The sequence below is a fragment of the Nomascus leucogenys genome, chromosome 4 (genome assembly GCF_006542625.1).
Source record: "Nomascus leucogenys isolate Asia chromosome 4, Asia_NLE_v1, whole genome shotgun sequence".
Classification (NCBI taxonomy): Eukaryota; Metazoa; Chordata; class Mammalia; order Primates; family Hylobatidae; genus Nomascus; species Nomascus leucogenys.
The window spans coordinates 147,381,289-147,400,289 of record NC_044384.1 but is presented as its reverse complement, the minus strand read 5'-3'; the positions used below and the strand labels follow the sequence as shown (position 1 = coordinate 147,400,289).

Sequence of the window (19,001 nt, the reverse complement as noted above, 5' to 3'; positions counted from 1 at the left end):
GTATGATCCTTTGAAATGCAGTGAACTGTCATGATGTCATGCCCCAGATAACAGCAAGACAGATCAGGGAGATAGATCCATCATTCACCCTTTCAAAAGAAACACACTACAGTCATAAAACTGGTGTTTTCTTCCTCATTTATCTTGTCAAAATTTTTTTCCTCTAAGTAAAGCTTTTACCCTTGAACTTTGTACATTTTTCACAGCACTATTACAGATAATCCTCGTCACTCTTTTATCAACATTTCTTTTGTCTAATTCATAGGAAAATATACAATATTTTAGAAAAATAATTGGTTTAAGGGAAATTGGGCAATAAAGTGAGAGTACATTGTTCTAAAAATAGTCAATATTTATCTCTGAAGTTATGTAACTCAAGGTTGATCACTCATTACATGTAATTTTACCTCTTTCTTTTTTTCCCTTTTTTTTTTTTTTGAGACAGAGTCTTGGTCTGTCGCCCAGGCTGGGGTGCAGCGGCACGATCTCTGTTCACTGCAATCTCCATCTCCAGGGTTCAAGCAATGCTACTGCCTCAGCCCCTCCTGGTAGCTGGGATTACAGGTGTATGCCATCATGCCAGGCTAATTTTTGTATTTTTAGTAGAAATGGGGTTTTGCCATATTGGCCAGGCTGGTCTTGAACTCCTGACCTCAGGTGATCCACCTGCCTCAGCCACCCAAAGTGCTGGGATTACAGGTGTGAGCCACCACACCTGGCCAATTTTACCTCTTTCAAGTAAAAGAAAGAATGCTTACAAAACTCCTTATATTCTTGACGAAGCAATGACAAAAATACATGCAACACAGATTGGACAGCAAAGCTGCCCAGCAGACCCAGACTCTGCACCTCCACCCTCCTACAATCAGCTTTTCTCTCTACCCAGTTTATCCTGTGATAAAATCAGGGAGGAGGAATCCACGACACCACTTGGCCAGGGATCCATTTAAAATGAATTAACAAGCAAATTAAATGTGGAGTCAGGAAAAGGAGTTTGAAGGAAACAAAACAGGACGGAGATCAAAAAAAGGAAAGCGTGAACACGACAGCTCTCCTCTTCTCTTTCTTTGTACAGGCAAAACTGAAAGTTTGCTGTTCCGTTTTACAGCGAAGATTAAACAGGTATGTATTGTGACCTAGTAACAAAAGACAATGTGGCCAAAGGAAGCATCGATGAATCTGTCCACAAAGAGCGCACTTACGGACACAGACAGGCGTCTGTCCAGACCACTTGTGGTCTTGCAGGCATATCCTCACGGAAGTTCCCACAAGCCGGAAACCAGGATTACACTGGTAAACCACCGTGTCTCTGTAACTGAAGCCATCTCCACTAATGTGACCGTTCACAATCGGGTCTGGGGAACCGCAGTGGCCCGCTAAAAATGTAAAACCAATTTTAAAATTTAGAGTGTTTGTCATTCATAAAAGTGGTACATTCATAACTTACTTTTATTATCAAGTCAGTAACAGTATTGAAGGCTCAACTTACTGAAATCTTTCTCATTACATATATATGTATACTTTTAAATATAGTTTTTCTTCTTTTTTTTTTCACAAATCCTGGATAAAATAAGTAATATTTCTAATAGGAAATGGTTTGTATTTCCCTGGTTGTGGTTTTCTCATCTATTCATTTCACTTATTTTGCTTACCTGTATTCTGTTATTTACCTTGTTATACTATTTTCAAATCAAAGCAAAAAGTAAAGAAGGAATTCTTGGAATTAATATGAACAGGGCTTCTTAACCTATTGATTATGGGTAGTAAGGAGATGGATGAGGTGGCCTTCCAGTATGACAGACTAGATAATCAAATTACCTGTGAAATTCCAAATGGAAAGACAGGGATCAGAGAATAAGTTCAATTTCAATTATGAAAATCTGAGTTATGGGTCAGCCGATGTCTGGGTAAAAATGGCCTGGAATCAGTTGAAAAGAGAAGTATAGAGTTTCAGGGACAGATGTGCTGAAGTTAGGGTGGACTTGGGAAAACAGGAGCATGCACAGCTGACAGTTGAAACTAACAGGTGGCAGGGCTTAGCCAGGTGCACAGTGAAAGAACAAGAAGAAGGGCGAGATCGGGGCAGGCGACTTTACTTAAGGGGAGACAGAATGTCCATGGAGATAGTAAAACAACTGACAAACATGGAAATGAAAGAGCTTTAGTAACAGAGCTTCCACATGGAGAAGGGCCCTCTGACATTATTCCACTCCCTCCCTCCCACCAATTTTTTTTTTTTTTTAGGCAGGGTCTGTCACCCAGGTTGGAATGCAGTGGCACCATCACGGCTCACCGCAGCCTCAATCTCTTGCGCTCAAGTCATCTTTTGGCCTCAGCCTCCCGAGGAGCTGGGACTACACCACCATGGTACACACTGCCATGCCTGAGTAATTTTATTATTATTATTATTTTTAGTAGAGACGGGGTCTCATTACGTTGTTCAGGCTGGTCTGCAACTCCTGAGCTTCAGCAATCCTCCTGCCTTGGCCTGCCAAAGTGCTGGGATGACAGGTGTGAGCCACCACACCATTTTATCACCTTCTCTTCCATTTCCCTCTTCTGCTGGGATGACAGGTGTGAGCCACCACACCATTTTATCACCTTCTCTTCCACTCCCCTCTTCTGCTGGGATGACAGGTGTGAGCCACCACACCATTTCATTACCTTCTCTTCCATTTCCCTCTTCTGCTGGGATGACAGGCGTGAGCCACCACACCACTTTATTACCTTCTCTTCCATTTCCCTCTTCTCCCTCTTTACTGCCCTCACTTTTCCTTCTTTCCTTTCCTCCACCTTCTCCTTTTCTCTCTCTCCCTTCCTCGCATATACGGAAACGGTATTCTTATTAAATCAACAAAATATAAAGGCTTAAGAGTAACTTACATGAATGGGACCTGTGTTACACACGGGTTTTGGAGTCACAAGAAGAGGAAAAACATTCACTATGAGTTCCTAAATCATCATCTTTGTCACTGTCCTATAGTTGCATCAACATTTCTTTTTGCTTAATTCACAGGAAAATAAAGAATACATTAGAAAAACAATTGGTTTAACAGGAATTTTGCAATAAAGTGAGAGTACACCTGTTCTAAAAATAATAATCAATATTTATCTTTGAAGTTATAGAAAGAAATTTTTCATAGGGAAACAGCTACAGAAGCCTTGGGTCCATGCAGAATATCAAGGCGGACACTTTCCCTGCCCACTTATTTCCCCAACAGAGAACACAGCCAGTGATGCTCCACACAAGTTCCTGTACAGCCAGATTTGAGAAAATTGGAAAATTGCTGTCATACTCCTTTGGGATTCAGCATACTCTTCTACGGTTATTTAAAATCATCATCTACATTTCTGCTTAAAACAAAGTTTAGAAACATTGTGTTCTCCTATTTTGGACAACAAACTTATTATCAGGAAGGTAACATTGCAGAGGAGAGAGAGAGAAGAATCTGATCTCTGCCTCAACTCGCAGAATAGATTAGATCGAAAAAAGCCAGGCTAGTTTTGGCTAATTTTAGTGCATTCACAGGTATTCCAGTCAATCGGATCAATAAGTCAGTTCTGGTGATTTGTCCCAATCCCTCCCACATATGAGACTTGATACAAGCGGAGAACGTGGATGAGGGTGAATGTTCTCCATGTTTTGAAGAGACACCCCCTGAAGGCGCAAGTGTTATCATAGGAACAGAGGACATTGTCTCTGAAGGTTCCAGCTTTCCAGACACTGTCCTTTGCACAACATGCTCTGTCGTGCATGGGGGAGATGGAGCCATCGTTCCAACCCTAGAGACAGGGAGACGAGGACTGATGAGAGCCAGAAGAGCCTGTCAGCCCAGCATAAGAGATCGCAGCCATTTCGGAGGTGAGGCATAGAATAGCTAGTTTCTAGAAATACACAATAAAATGACATCAGCGATTCCTTTTGGGATTACTTCTGAAGCCTGGAACCACTCCAAGAGGAGGGGACTTGGGACCAAAGGTAATAGTGATGTGAAGAGGGGTGCATTTTAACGGAGCTCCTCTCGTTTTAGGTAATCTGTTCAGGCCTCATTCTTGACTTGGCCAAGCATGACTCCTTTTAAACCTTATATTTTTCTAAACTGAGTTTTAATAAGTGCACATGGTTTGAAGTTGCACTCTTCTTTGGGAACCTGGCAAACAAGTACTTGTAATGCTCAAGGAAGCATCTGTGTACTCTAGAAATCAGGGAGGAAGCCTGACAGCCATGATTGTAAATAAAGATTCCCAACAGCAACTCCTCTCTGACACATGGTCATTTCGGTTCTCTGAGGAATTGGCACCAAACACCTATAGAAAATAGAGGATGTCCTTCAAAAACATTTCATTTTACCTCCTTGCCTGAAGAAAAAAAAGTTATGTATCAGCAGGATTGCCTAGTATCTAAGCTTCCTAATATGGAACAATTATTTCTACAATGTGGCTTCCTATTTTGAAACAAGGAGATAGCAATCTGTTTTTTACCTGTTACCACTTTCCAGCCATCAGTTAATTCTGTTTTAAAACATTCAAAATCTTAGACCAATTATAGTTTATTACAGATAGAGGATAACGACACAATTTCATTCACAGAATACTCTTTAACCCAAATATTAATGATATTGTGTCAATATGTTGAGGAAGGGAAAATTGCATTAGGAGGAATTTGAACTCAATGAATTTTGAGCTCTATTTTAAATTTAAGATTCTATTAGTCTATGACAGTATTATTCTATATGCTTTGTATGTGAGTTACTTTTTCTTTTAATATCTTTGATGTAGTCTTGGTTTTGAGTCATCTACACAAAACCTACAAGGTCTCTCTGTCTTTCCTCAGAATGAAATGTAATCATGTTCATGCTGCTCTGCAGTGTCTCTGCCGTATTAGTCGCGCACTGAGCACTTGCTGAAATGAATAGAAATAGAATAACCTCACCACTGGGCAGTCATGTCCTTTACATTGTCTCCTATGTCACCTTCATGTATTTGACAATAATTCACTTATTTGACAATAATTTCATGATGATTTGTTGTGGGTTGCAATGTTCTTGGGGCTGGAGATTAAACAAGGAATAAGACAGAATCGCAGAGGGTAAACGCAGATGAGCAGTTGTCATGTGCAGAGTCCTGAGGGTGTGCGGACCTAGCAGGCTGGGAACGAGTGGAAGGAGCACTCAGCTGTGCTGAGGACCAGGACTCCTGGTGAAAGAGCTGGCGTTTCAAGTCTGAAGGATGAGCACTTGTTAGCCGGGAAAAGGTGATGGGAAGACATTCTAGCCACAGAAATTAGAAATGTTATAAATTTTGAAAGCATCTGTTAAAATATGAAGACTATGATGTCAAATGACCCAGTTATACATTTGCTAGGAGGGTGACCATTTGCATCCTGTCCAGCTTAGTTCACGGTAGGTGTCAGCCTCACTGTGTGACTCTGCTACTATTTGAAGATAGTTACTACAACTCCACTGAGTATGCACAGTAGCAAAGGAGGACAAGCAACTCTATTAATTGAATTTTTTTTAAATAAATGAATGTGGGGTGAGGGCAGCCCTGCACACTTCAAAACCAAATATCATCTAGTGATAATAAAATACTGAAATTCCTCGGTGGACCTTACGCTATGATGCCAGAGCCCAGAGGCTGTGATTTGTTTTTATTTTGCAGACTTGTTTATTTATTATTCATTGACATTTAGTTTCAGTTTAAACGAAAACTGCCCAATGTCTCCCGGAGGCAATTGTGTAGCAACAACAGTCACACCCGGGACATCATGCGGCCTGGATTTCTTGAGAAGTGTCTGTCAGAAATTGTCCTATTAAAGTGTGGCAGGAAAACCTTGGCATGAAAGCAAGTGGCCCATTTTTCTCTTAAATCAATCTTCTGCGTGAATTTATTAGTCTACTAGTAATCTGAACCCAATAGGACTGAGAAGCAAATGGCTGAAGAATTAGGAAAGAATGCTATGAAACTGTAAATTCATATGATTTTTAATCCAATGTATATAGATAGATAATGTAGATATATCCTCATGGAATTTGTGAATTTTCTTTTAGCTCAAGCATGAATTAACAATTCAATTACTACCACACTTTATGAATTTTACATTTTAATTCTTCATTTTCTCCATGCTGAGGACAGGTATGACTGTGGATGGGGTAATTCACCAACCGCTTAAAATGGTTGAGAGAAGCAGTAACGGAACCAAGAATGCAATGGCCTGCTCCAGTGACTCTGTTTTACACACTGTTCTGCAAAATATGTCATTGGAATAAGAATACCGGGGCCAGGCACAGTGGCTCATGCCTGTAATCCCAGCACTTGGCGGGGCTGAGGTAGGTGGATCACCTGAGGTCAGGAGTTCGAGACCAGACTGGCCAACATGGTGAAACCCCATCTCTACTAAAAATACAAAAATCAGCTGAGTGAGATGGCACACACCTGTAGTCCCAGCTGCTTGGGAGGCCGAGGCAGAGGAATTGCTTGAACCCGGGAGGCAGAGGTTGCAGTGAGCCGAGATTGCACCACTGCGCTCCAGCCTGGACGACAGAGCAAGACTCTGTCTCAAAAGATAATAAAAACAATAACAACAATACTGTGAAACCTCAGAACCACTGAGGTGTTACACATATGGACTGTGCAGTACACTGGGTGGGTCCCAGGAATTTGAACGTCTTTCCTGCGTTACAAAGAGTTTCCATACCATAAGCTTTGAAAATCACTAGCTTTTCAGTCTACTCTATTCGGTGTCTGATGAAAGCTTTGTTACTGTTTGTAATTATAAACTGCTATTATATTTTTCTTAAAATGTCTCAAATAGAAAAAGGGGAGTTATTTTAACAATCTTTCTCTAAAATTAGATTTGAAAGAAACAAAATCTACCAAACTTTTGAACAAAGAACAGAGACTGGTAGCAAGATGGACGGAATATTAAGTCCATTTTCATGGCAAAGAAATAGAGTATGTCGCAAGCAAAATGTCAGGAAGAAGGCTCGAGAAGGAGGAAAGGCCTAATCTCTTGATTGGTCAAGGTTTGCCTGCAAACTACACTTGTGCCAGAGCACTCAGCAGGGCAGAAAGTAGCTGAATTCCCTCTGTGAGGTCAGTTGAGTCCGAGGTTCATTAGGGACAGACACAGGGGAAACCACTCACTCCATTAACACCCACACAGTGTGGCCCACATTTAGACCAGGGGAGGCCGCACACCTGCAGTTTACAGAATTCAACACAGCAGAGCAGGGGCCTCCGCAGGGCCAGCCTCTCAAAGCCTTTGTTTCTAGAGTCCCATCTGAATTCCACTGCACAGGTCTTTTAGCGTAAGTTATAAAAAACCTTGCTGAGAGAACAAAAGGTTGTTTTGTTTACTTACAGTAGAGTCAACACTCAGAAACTGGTTCCTGAATGAATCTGGTTCCTTCAGAACTGCAGGGTGACCTGCTGAGTGATCCATGTTTTCTGGAAAGTGGTTCTACGAAGCTGCGTTTTAGAGGAGGAATCTTACTGGCGCACAGCATTTGGCTTTGTTGACGCTATCTGCACTGTTTTTGCAACACTTGCTTTTGCTACTGAAAAGAGTCATGCGGTTTGCAACCTAAAACCACCACGCTGATTATTAGCGGTGACTTTCTGAGTGACTGACACAAGGGGGACCCTCAAAGAGACCTGAGGAACTCGTTAGCCGATTTACCTTAACATCATAACACATGCAGAGTGAACACCTCAAATGCAGGTGCAGCAGGTGAGAGTCTGTGATAAGTACGTAGACCTGTGTGATTTTGGAAATGGGTTCCCTGATTTGGAAATGTAATAGAGTTCCACTGTTTCACTTCTCCCGCAGAAACCCCGTATACCAGTGGGAATGTTGCCATAATGTCTCCCATGACAGAGGACAGACCTGGAGCCCTGCATTCTGTGGGGAGGAATTGGCTCCTTCCGTTGGAGCTGTAGGATCTCTCCCCTCTCACCAGGGCTCCCACACATGCACTTTTTCCCCTAGAGAGGCCTCCTTGAAGGGCACCTCTTCAATGTGCAGGTTTGTAGAAGTACAAATAATAAATATTGGTCCGGGGATTAGAAAGGAATCCATTTTTACAAAATCTATAAACCAAATATTCAACCTCAGTATTTGCTTTGTGATTATTGGTACTTATTGGTGAAAGTAAAATACATTACAAATATCATGTGCCGTAGGGGAATATAATATGCTTTATTCTATCCATTCTGTGCAATAACACGGTCTTTGGGCTAAAGTCAGAGTTATTTGGGCAGTAGATTCCAAAGCCAATTTGCAAACTTTTCTTGAGTATTAACAAATGGTCACAAAAGGTCAGGTGGATCAGATTCATTTATAAGCAGGAAAAACTATTATTCACAGTACACATCAATGGACATATTTAAGTCTCTAGATCTGCATATGCTAAAGAAACACATTTGAATATTGATAAGTGAGGTTTTTTTATCCCTCCAAGTGCAATTTCTGGGGGCAATGCTGAGCGACTTAGCCCATGCATAGATATGCATATGGTATCACACAGAGTGTGTGGAATTCGTCCAACATGGAGGTATTGGGCTTGCAGAGCACACAACACTCTGTGCTGTTTGTGACAGCATCAAACACGGGCCCGAGTCCTCTGCCACAAATCCATTTGATCAAATCCCTGCTTAACACACCTTAGTGAATGACAGCTTTTTAAAACCTATTTGGTTTGAAGAAAACCTCAAACCAGGGCCATGATTTGGATTGTCTTTGGGGCTTTCAGAAATCTTTCATCTGTTCGTTGTCTCAATGCAGTTCCTGAATATACATTTCCACCTTCTTCCCTGGGCCTATCCTGCCTCATTGTCCTAAAGCTTCCCCTGCAGTCTTGCCTGCCGGTGTCACGTCTTTCTCTCCCTCAAACTTCAGTCCAAATCCACTGCAGGTGCGCATCCTCCACAAACCCCAAAGGAAGAGCTGCCCCTTCATACAAGATGCAAAGATCTCCCTTGCTTCAGGTTTCTCCTACAATAGGACAGCCTATCTTTGGTGTTGCCTATTTAAAACACCCAGCCTCCTACTTTTCTGCTGTGTTTTGTTTTAGATTTAGCAGGTGGCATTCTAATTTTTTGTACCTATGCACTTCCCCTATTGGACTGTGAGTTCTGAGTGCAGCACCATGCTCTGTGCATCAGGACTCAGCTCAAAGCCTGCCCTAGAGTGGGTGTCAGACTTAGATCTTTTCCACCACCTTGTGGCCCTACCAGTCCAGGCTCTCATGCTTGTTTCAGGCAAGTCCGACTTCCTTGGGCCGTACTCTGCATCTATGCTGTTGCCACCACATTCGCCACTCTTGCTTTCTGCACTGGCTTTACCCCATGCCTGCTTGCTGGAATTCCACCCAGAATCAGGGTGGCTTCCCCCACATCTACTCTTTTATCAGCCTCTAGGTTGCTCCCACTCTCACCTGGATTTCTCAAGTACTTTGCCTATATCTTCCTTTTGCCATTATTCTATTCCCAACTTCTTTTTTTTTTTTTTTTTTTTTTTTGAGATGAAATTTTGCTCTGTCACTCAGGCTGGAGTGTAATGGCATGATCTCCGCTCACTGCAACCTCCATCTCCTGGGTTCATGCAATTCTGCTGCCTCAGCCTCCCAAGTAGCTGGGATTACTTGTGCCCACCATTACGTCCAGCTAATTTTCTGCATTTTTAGTAGAGATGAGGTTTCGCTGTGTTGGCCAGGCTGGTCTTGAACTCCTGACCTCCTGATCTGCCCGCCTTGGCCTCCCAAAGTGCTGGGATTACAGGCGTGAGCCACCGCGCCCTGCCTATTTTCAACTTTTTATTAATGCTACTTGGTATTTACCTTATTTATTCCTTAGAGTATAGATTTCATAAAAGAAGAACCATATCTTATTAACCTCTGAATGCCACACAATAGTTCTTGAGGAACAAGAAAAATATTAAATACTATTCAGAAATATGACAGAAAAACCCAACGCTGAGATTTTTGCTGTTTATTCCCTAGCCACTGACAATACATTTGGAAAATCCGAAGACTGGTATAGGGAGTTTTCCTGACTAACAAACAGAACATATTTGACACTTAAGATGGTATAGCAAAGATGGTGGGGGGAGGGGGAGGGCGTCAGGAGAGGCAGTGCTAATCTGTCTGCTCTAATACTATCTTTCTGCTGTGATATAAGCATTATCATAATCAATTGTTTTATTAAATATTTTATGTGGATCTTTCCAAAATACAAGGCAATTGAAGAATATATTTAAACTTGATTATCTAAGAACTACGAACAACTATAGTCTAAAAACAGTATTTTGAATCATGTCATCTAGCTATTTTAGCCATATAAATAACCATTATATTGTATTTACAGAACAACTCATCTCGTCATGGTTATAATAGCACAATAAATGTAAACTTATTTCAAACAATAGCAAAACAATCTAATAAAAAATGATAATGTCCTTTATGTGGGAAATAACTCAATCTATCACTAATATCTTGAATACTAGAGATTGAAGAGGTAACAGTGGGGAGAGGATGGGTTCTTGTGTGCTGAAAAGTCTAAATGATGCAAATGTTTTCAAAATATGAATGTGGGATTCTGCGACAGGAAACCCAGACCACAAACTATAACCTCTTTCTAGTTTGTGTGTTCTCTGTTGGTTTAAGCAAACTACCACAGGGAAGATAAACAGGAGAAAATAATTAAGGGATCATGTAGCTTATAAACTTCCTGGGTGGATTAGCAGGTGCCTGAGAGATTGGACACCAGGTCAGCATTCTCAGTGCTTAATTCTGTGGCCTGGGGAGAGGTGTAGCATTACACAGTACAGTTGGTAAATTAGAGCAGGTCCTTGGCAATTTGCAGAACTCTGGGAGGTCCCAGTAATAATGCAGGAGTGATGGTGTTGATGAAGGTCGGCTAAATTTTATAATAGTGTACTCTGAAGCACCTGTGCATTACTTTGCTCAAAATCTATTTATAATGATATTTACATGCACACTCCATTTTCTCGCAAGGTTCTTAGAATCCAGACTAGGGACCTAAAACACAGCATGGATTGACTTCTTGAATATTAGATGTAGAAAATCATCTTTTCTTTCCTTAAATACAGCTGTCCTACAGTTGATGTTCTCAAGACTCAGTCTGTCCACGCTCATCCATTCCCATGCTTGGCCACTCCAGCTGCAATACTCAAAAAGGATTCCAGCATATTCTCCCCTGTTGGAAGTCACTGGAAACAACTAGCATGCCAGAAGTATGAGTCATGTTGCCGATGAAACTGAAGCACAATCTCAGGAAACAGTATTCTTTCTAGAAGCCCCAAAAATAAACCACAAAATATCTCAGCCACAATTTGGAAAAAAAAGTATTTTGTCAAAAAGTCTTGCACCAGGATGGAAAACATAGTGGACCCAGGGTATACAGCCCAAGGAAAGTTAATCTAAAGAACCAAAGTGGACCCTGCCTTTTGCATAAAGTCTTTGTTGCCTTCTTGGGAAGATCCACTTGTTTAAAAATACACAAATGAAGGGGGATGTGGGGATTTTTTACACTGATTCCAAAAGCTCTCTTTCTCTGTACACAGTGCCTGTTTGATATGGTTTGGCTGTGTCCCCACCCAAATCTCACGTTAAATTGTAATAATCCCCATTTGTCAAGTGTGGCGACAGGAAGACATAATTGAATCATGGGGGCAGGTGTTTCTGTTCTCGTCGTAGTGAATAAGTCTCACAAGATCCCACGGTCTCATAAAGGGGAGTTCCCCTGCATGCCCTCTCTTGCCTGCCACCATGTAAGATGTGCCTTTGCTTCTCCTTTACCTTCCACCATGACTGTGAAGCCTCCCCAGCCAGGTGGAACAGTGAATCCATTAAACCCGTTTCCTTTATAAATTACCCAGTCTCAGGTATGTCTTTCTTAAGAGCATGAGAACAGACAAATATGCACATATGATGTCTGCATCAACCCTAGGCTTTGTCTTGGCAGATATATGCAATTAATTTTACGTTTGTTTCTTTTTTCCCACCCACATATTCCTGATTAAGATGTATAGATCTCAGCACGGTCTTCATGTTGATTCCACCCATCAGTCAGGGCTGGCACTGATATGGAAAACAACTTCCCACAACTAGTTTCTCCCATCTTTCACCTGATAGCATTTTAAATATTTGAAAATAGTTATGAATGACTACCTTACTTTTCTCTCTGTCAAAGTAATATCAAAAATTTTCCAGCCTGGCATGGTGCCTCACGCCTGTAATCCCAGCACTTTGGGAGGCCGAGGCGGGCAGATCACCCAAGGTCAGGAGTTCCAGACCAGCCTGGCCAATATGGTAAAACTCCGTCTCTACTAAAAATGCAAAAAATTAGCCAGGTGTGGTGGTGGGTGCCTGTAATCCCAGCTACTCGGGAGGTTGAGGCAGGAGAATTGCTTGAACCCAGGAGGCAGAGGTTGCAGTGAGCTGAGATCCCACCACTGCACTCAGCCTGGGCAACTGAGTGAGACTCCATCTCAGAAAAAAAAAAAAAATTCCAAACAGTCCGCAAAGATCATAGGTCCCAGATCCATCACCACAGATGCATAGCAATTCCTCAAGAACCCAATTAAACTATTAAAACACTGAAGTAATGATTCTGGATATGGGATTCCTGGGCAAACAGAGGATGGGAGGAACCTTATTAATAAGACTCAGCCTGAGCATCGCATGGGAGCACTTGTCATTTATGAACTTGCTCTTACCCAAACTCCTGAGTTCTCTGCCTGTACACTATGAACTCAGAATTTCATCTCATCATATACATTGAAATTATCTTATTTCTACTCTGAGAAAAATTTTACTTAATTTCTATTATATTGTTTGCCCTATCATGAGAATTTGAGATCCTGAATCCATCATCCAATATTATTTTCACTCTTTCAACTATGCCCTAATCGAATATAGGAATAAAAATTTTTGATTCAGAAACACCATTTCTGAATAGTACTTATGAATACCCATCTCATAACAATATTAAACAAAAAAAAGGACCCAAACTCACATAGTGTCTTGGCAACTGTATTACTTCTACGTGAAAATACATTTCCAAAGTTACTTATGAAGAATATGCTTGGGTATCTGCTCTATACATCATCAAGTCAGTTTATGGGTTTTGACAGCTAGCTGCTTTTCCTGCTTTTCCTGTTGTGAGAACAATCACACTGGACATGAGTTTCACTCTGGGGTACTTCCTTTCCGTAACTTCTCACCAAGACAATCACACTGGACATGAGTTTCACTCTGGGGTCCTTCCTTTCCGTAACTTCTCAGCAAGACAATCACACTGGACATGAGTTTCACTCTAGGGTCTTTCCTTTCCATAACGTCTCACCAAGAACACTGCCAGCAACTCAGCAGTGTGAGTTTTAGACCCCTCAGCTGATTCAGATGAAATGCTCCTGGGCAGGAGACACAACTTCATTGAGAACTCTGAAGTTCTCTTTTATAAGCTCCTTATCTTCAGGGGGTGCCAGTTTCTGATTTTAAAAATGTCCCGCCTATAATTCCAGCACTTTGGGAGACTAAGGCGGGAGGATTGCTTGAGCCCGGGAGTTTGAGACCAGCCTGGGCAATTTAGGAAGACCCTGTACCTACAAAACAAATTGTAAATAGTTAGCTGGGCATGGTGATGTGCACTGTGGTCCAAGCTACTTGGGAGGCTGAGGTGGCAGGAGCACTTGAGTCCAGGAGGTCGAGGTAGCCGTGAGCTGTTGTTGCACCACTGCTCTCCAGCCTGGGTAACACAGTGAGACCCTGTCTCAAAAAAAATAAAAATAAAAATAAAAAACTCCTAACTTCTGTATTCCATAATAAAGCTTCTTCATGATGTGCTTATTACACACCGTATGTGTGTATCAAAAATCTCATGTGCCCCACAAATATAAACACCTAATATGTATCCATAAAAATTAAAATTAAAAAGTTTTTAAAAGCTTCTTAATGAGAAAAAAAAAACAGAACTGAATAAGCATCCATTTTCATACCAGCTTCAATAATGAATTTGGTTCTTGTTTCAAGCATAATTGAGGCAGCTTTCTTGGGGTTCCTAACCCTTCACATCATTTCCAATTTGTGGTGGATTTGTCCCTCAAGACACTCTCTTTACAAACGCATTTCATTCTCTTCAACATGTCCTGGCACAGTTGCTTAGCTTGAAAATTGAATTTCTTGTAGAAAATCCGGTATAGCTGTCTCTGTGTATTTGGGTAATTTCCCATTTTTCCCTGATTGGATGATTTGCTTTTTAAAGTCATAGTTTTGGGGGTTGTTTTGTTTTCTCAAGGGGTCATCTTTTTTAGAGTTGAAGCAATGATTATATAGACACAGTTTTCAGAAAATGTATATATATTTTTGATTCAGAAACACCATTTCTGAATAGTACTTATGAATACCCTCTCATAACAATATTAAACAAAAAAAAAGGACCCAAACTCACATGGAGTCTTGTGAAATTATATATATATATACATATCCTTACCAACTGCCTCTTTAGTATCAGACATTTTCCCACTACAACTATCTTCTTTACCTCGGCATGGTCCAGATGAGCCTGAAGGTTACTCAACGATATTTAACTTGGTGGAAACCCAGAGTGATTTTCAAAAGAGCCGTAACCATGGAAACAGGGAAAGGGTTAATTCAAATAACAAGTTAAGAGATGGAAGAAAAGCAATAGCAAGACTGATAGGCGAGAGCGTGTCAGCATCCTGGCAGTACAGGATGAAGGACACAATTAGCCAGGCAGTACTAAGGCACAAAGACCCTTGCACCTGCCCCTTGCATGTGCCTCCAGATGGGACTAATCCAGGTTCCAGAGCTTATTTTACTTCTAGTTAACACAACACACTCCTCCTTATCGGTCTGAATTAGCATGATAGTATTCTTGGTTTTATGATGTTGGGCAAATTCTTCACTTCTCTATGCTTTCTTTCTTATCTGCAGGTCGAAGGAATAAGCACTTACCGTACGTTCTAATCAGATAAATCTCACAAATGCCATGTGCATTTTAAGTCATCAATAAATATCATCATTTATAACCACTGTCTCCAAATATGGCACCTAGTTGATACTTGGATTATGGACGTATCCATTTGCTACTCTATTAAATATTTGTATAGATTTAGGGTTGCAGCCTCTGTTCCCTTCATCTATCTTAGAGTCATACAATCCACTCAAGCAATATCATCTCTGTTCTCCTACCTTTTTACTCACTCATCCCTATTTTCCTCTGAGTCTCACGTGCAACTTTATGGTTTCTTGTGGACATATGTTCTTGCCGAGTTCCACATGCTGTCACTCCCCAGCAAAAGATGTCTTTGGTAAAGGGATATGCTTCATTACCGTGCTTCACACATTATGAATCTCAACCCTTCCAGTTACAGTGGTAGCTGCAAAAACTATATTTATTAACTTTCAAAATGTTTGTGCTAAATGAATTACCCATGGTTTATCCATTAGTAGGTACACATGTACGTGTCATTTCTAATCTTTTTCTATTTTTTTCCCTTTAAATACTCTATGTCTCTTCCAATTTTATTATTCCTTATATGCTGTATCCAATATCTGCAACACAAATGTTTTATATATTATAACCTAGGCATTTTTCTTCTTCCTTATTTTCCTCTGAGCAAATGGACCCATTTCTGAGCGAATCATCTTTCAAAAGCTTGTAAGATGTATTGCATAGCACTGAGGCACGTTTGGGGGCATCTCCAGGCAGCCAACTATTCAACATTTATCTCATCCTTTCTACTCCAAAGCCCTAACTTTCAGACACAAGAATAACACAAGATAGATAAAGGCTTATCAGGGATCAATAATCCCCAAGCTGACCCATCATTTAACAGTTATGTAAACTGAATGCATCACTTAAACTCCCAAAGCACCAATAAAGGCCTTTCCTGCACCCTGTATTGGTAATGACCAAAACGATGAGATTAGGGATGTTTGTAAGCAGTAGAGCAGCAATCAAGTGTAAGTTGCTATTAATTTTCATGTTTACAATTACTAACAGAGATGCGGTACATACTGTCAGACATAGCTGTCTTGGACCACCTAGCTCCCTCCCAGTGGAACTGGGCTCCTTCAGAGGACCAAGCTCCAGGCAGAAGAGCTCGTCCACACCAAAGCTGCCTAAAGGAGAGTGCTGCTCCATAGCCAATTTCAGAAGGATATTTAGGAATGCATGGAAGCTCTCAGAAGGACTTGTGACTCTCTACATGAAGAAGCATACATAGTCCAAGGAAATGTCATCGTCTACTGAGAACTGTCATGAGGACACCCAACGACAGACATATATGCACATACTCATATATATAATTAATTGTGTTCAATAATATATAATGCACTAAATACATTCAATAATACACTAGAGAGAGCGAGAAAGAGTGTGAGAAACCAAGCAGCATTCATGTGAGTCCTGCAGTGATTTAAAATAAGTAGATAGTGTTTCACAGACAACTGTGAGAACCTCCTTTTGGTGGTTGGTTTTTCTCTAGGGTTACTACCTTCCTTTCATCCTGTTTCTTCAAATTCTCCCAAATGAAAAGAAGAACAGGTTTTGCTATTTGAAGTTTGCTGGGCCTGGCTTAGTTCCTGAAGTGATCCTAGTCAACGCAGATTCAGAAGCTTAAAGCTTCAGTTTCTATGGCTTTGAGAGATTGAAAAAAAAAAGGAAGAATGTGGAGAAGGTTCAGAAGAACCAAAGCCAGGTAAGGTATTTTACAAATGACCAGCAGACCTACTAAGATCACTGTTTAGTAATAGTTGTTCTTTACACTGCTTATTCAAGATTTGTCATACAATTATTCAAAGCATTTTCCAATGGAAATATTTTTCAATCCATTTTTTAAAATTATGCAGAATATTCTAACTTTTTGAAAAAAGAAGACCAAATTATTGTAGACATATAGCATTTTAAATAATTCACTGTATTTATGTCAATTTGGATGAATATAACTTCAATTCATTGACATAATTTTTAAATTTTTAAAAACATAAAATGAACAATATTTTTGAAATTCATTTTTGTGTGTCCTAAAACCATGATGGCATTTGAGTGCAGGTATATTCTCAGCACTCTGGCAAGATTGCCTTTATGGCACTTAAGGCAATATATGACTTTCATTTATTGCTTGGATTAAAAACAAATCCCTGTAGACACCCAAAGAAAAAATCACACTGGGAAGTGCAGCATTTCCACCCCAGGTAGGATTTAAGGCATTATAGCAAGAAGTCATGTGTGTTACACAGCTGTAATCTATTTCTAAGGTTTATTTGAATTAAGTAAGCGCCAGAACATAGATAAATTTACCCAGACATCGAGTTTCGGTGCCGCTCCAGAGCCCATTTGCCAAGCACTCTCTGACATGAGATCCCACAAGTGTGTAGCCGGTGTTGCACGTAAATATAGCTGTGGCCCCATAAACTGTCAGCGTTCCAATCTTGTTGCCATTTGGGGGAAAGGAAAGGCTTCCACACGAGATAACTAGAAGGAAAAAAAATAAAGTGAACATCAATTCAGTTATGCAGATTACTCCTGTGCTTAAAAAAAAACAAAAACAAAACAAAACAAAACAAAACTATTTTTAGTCTTAATTCTCACTAAGAACATGGTTGAGAGATGTCTGCTTAGGGCTGGATGGACCAGTCACTTAAGAAGCTTCATTTTCCATCTTTCTGCTCCTGAAACAAAAACCTAAAGCTTAAAGTGGATTCCAAAACATTCTATATTCCTCCAATTACCCATTAACTTTTGTTGTTGTTGTTGAGATGGAGTCTTACTCTGCCGACCAGGTTGGAGTGCAGCGGCGCTATCCTGGCTCACTGCTACCTCTGCCTCCCGGGTTCAAGCGATTCTCCTGCTTTAGCCTCCTGAGCAGCTATGATTATAGGCGCCTGCCACCATGCCCTGCTAATTTTTGTATTTTTAGTAGAGACAGTGTTTTGCCATGTTGGCCAGACTGATCGCAAACTCCTGACGTCAAGTGATCCACCCACCCTGGCCTCCCAAAGTGCTGGGATTACAGGCGTGAGCCACTGTGCCTCGACCCATTCACGTTATTTTTATTTTCATCCTGACAGGTATAGCTGAACCATTCTTGAAAAAATACACAGTATACCAAGTATACATGCAGAAGCATTTCAATCAAATAAACTGTCTATCTCTCTACCTTTCTTTCCATATCAATCCCAAGAATTACATAGTAGTAATTACTAGAAGCCTCATGAACCTATCAGGAAATAAGGAATACCACTTTTCTTTACCAAAGCCAATCAGCTGGGACAAAGTAGTGTGGTATTCACATCTAGGACTTCAGACTGCAATAGCAGTGCTCAGTTTATTTGCTCTTTTAGTTACTTGTATAATTTGTTGGGATCATGAGCTCTGTAAGAATGCTGACTACACAGGGCATTTGGAGGCTTTCCAAAAATTAAAACGTGCATGCAAACTAGACCTTAAGTGGGTGTCAACGGGGTGACCCTATGCCCCATGTTTACACCTGCTGTCCCAGCACAGTTATTGATCGTGTCCATTTTCACCCATGAAAGTACTCCAGTTTGGGAAATAAGTTAATGGTCACCCTCATTGTATATTCTTACTACACCACTGAAATCTCTGCTCTTCAGATTCAGAAACAGTTGAGCACAGAAGATCATAGCCTCTCAGGGGAGGGAGGAACTCACAAGGTTATCTAGCCCAACCTATCATCAGAGGCTGAAATATGTTCTAAACAGGTAAGAATGAAAGTGTTAGAAAAGCTATTCAAAGCAAGTGTTAAGAGCGGTAGTGAGCACTGATGTGTAGGGTGCTTCGCTGCAGCCTGCAGTGACAAACATTGAGTCCTTCCTTATTACAGTAAACCATAAGAGGCAGTAAAGCACAGTGAGGAAGAACACAGATTCTGGCTGCAAGCTACCTAGGGTCAGGCCTGGTTCTGCCAGACACGAGCCAGGCAGCACTGG

General features: G+C 40.8%; 1 protein-coding gene across 1 annotated transcript in view; it reads right to left on the bottom strand.

Annotated features, from left to right (window-relative positions):
• The window catches only part of CSMD1 (CUB and Sushi multiple domains 1), a 2,090,842-nt gene that overhangs the window by 64,004 nt on the left and 2,007,837 nt on the right, over window positions 1-19,001 (bottom strand). Inside the window, exons 52-53 of the mRNA XM_003271406.4 lie at window positions 17,350-17,523; window positions 1,203-1,376 (exon numbers count right to left, since the gene is read on the bottom strand). Of these exons, the coding sequence (XP_003271454.2) occupies window positions 1,203-1,376; window positions 17,350-17,523 (348 nt within the window). The remainder of the gene's footprint in view (window positions 1-1,202; window positions 1,377-17,349; window positions 17,524-19,001) is intronic.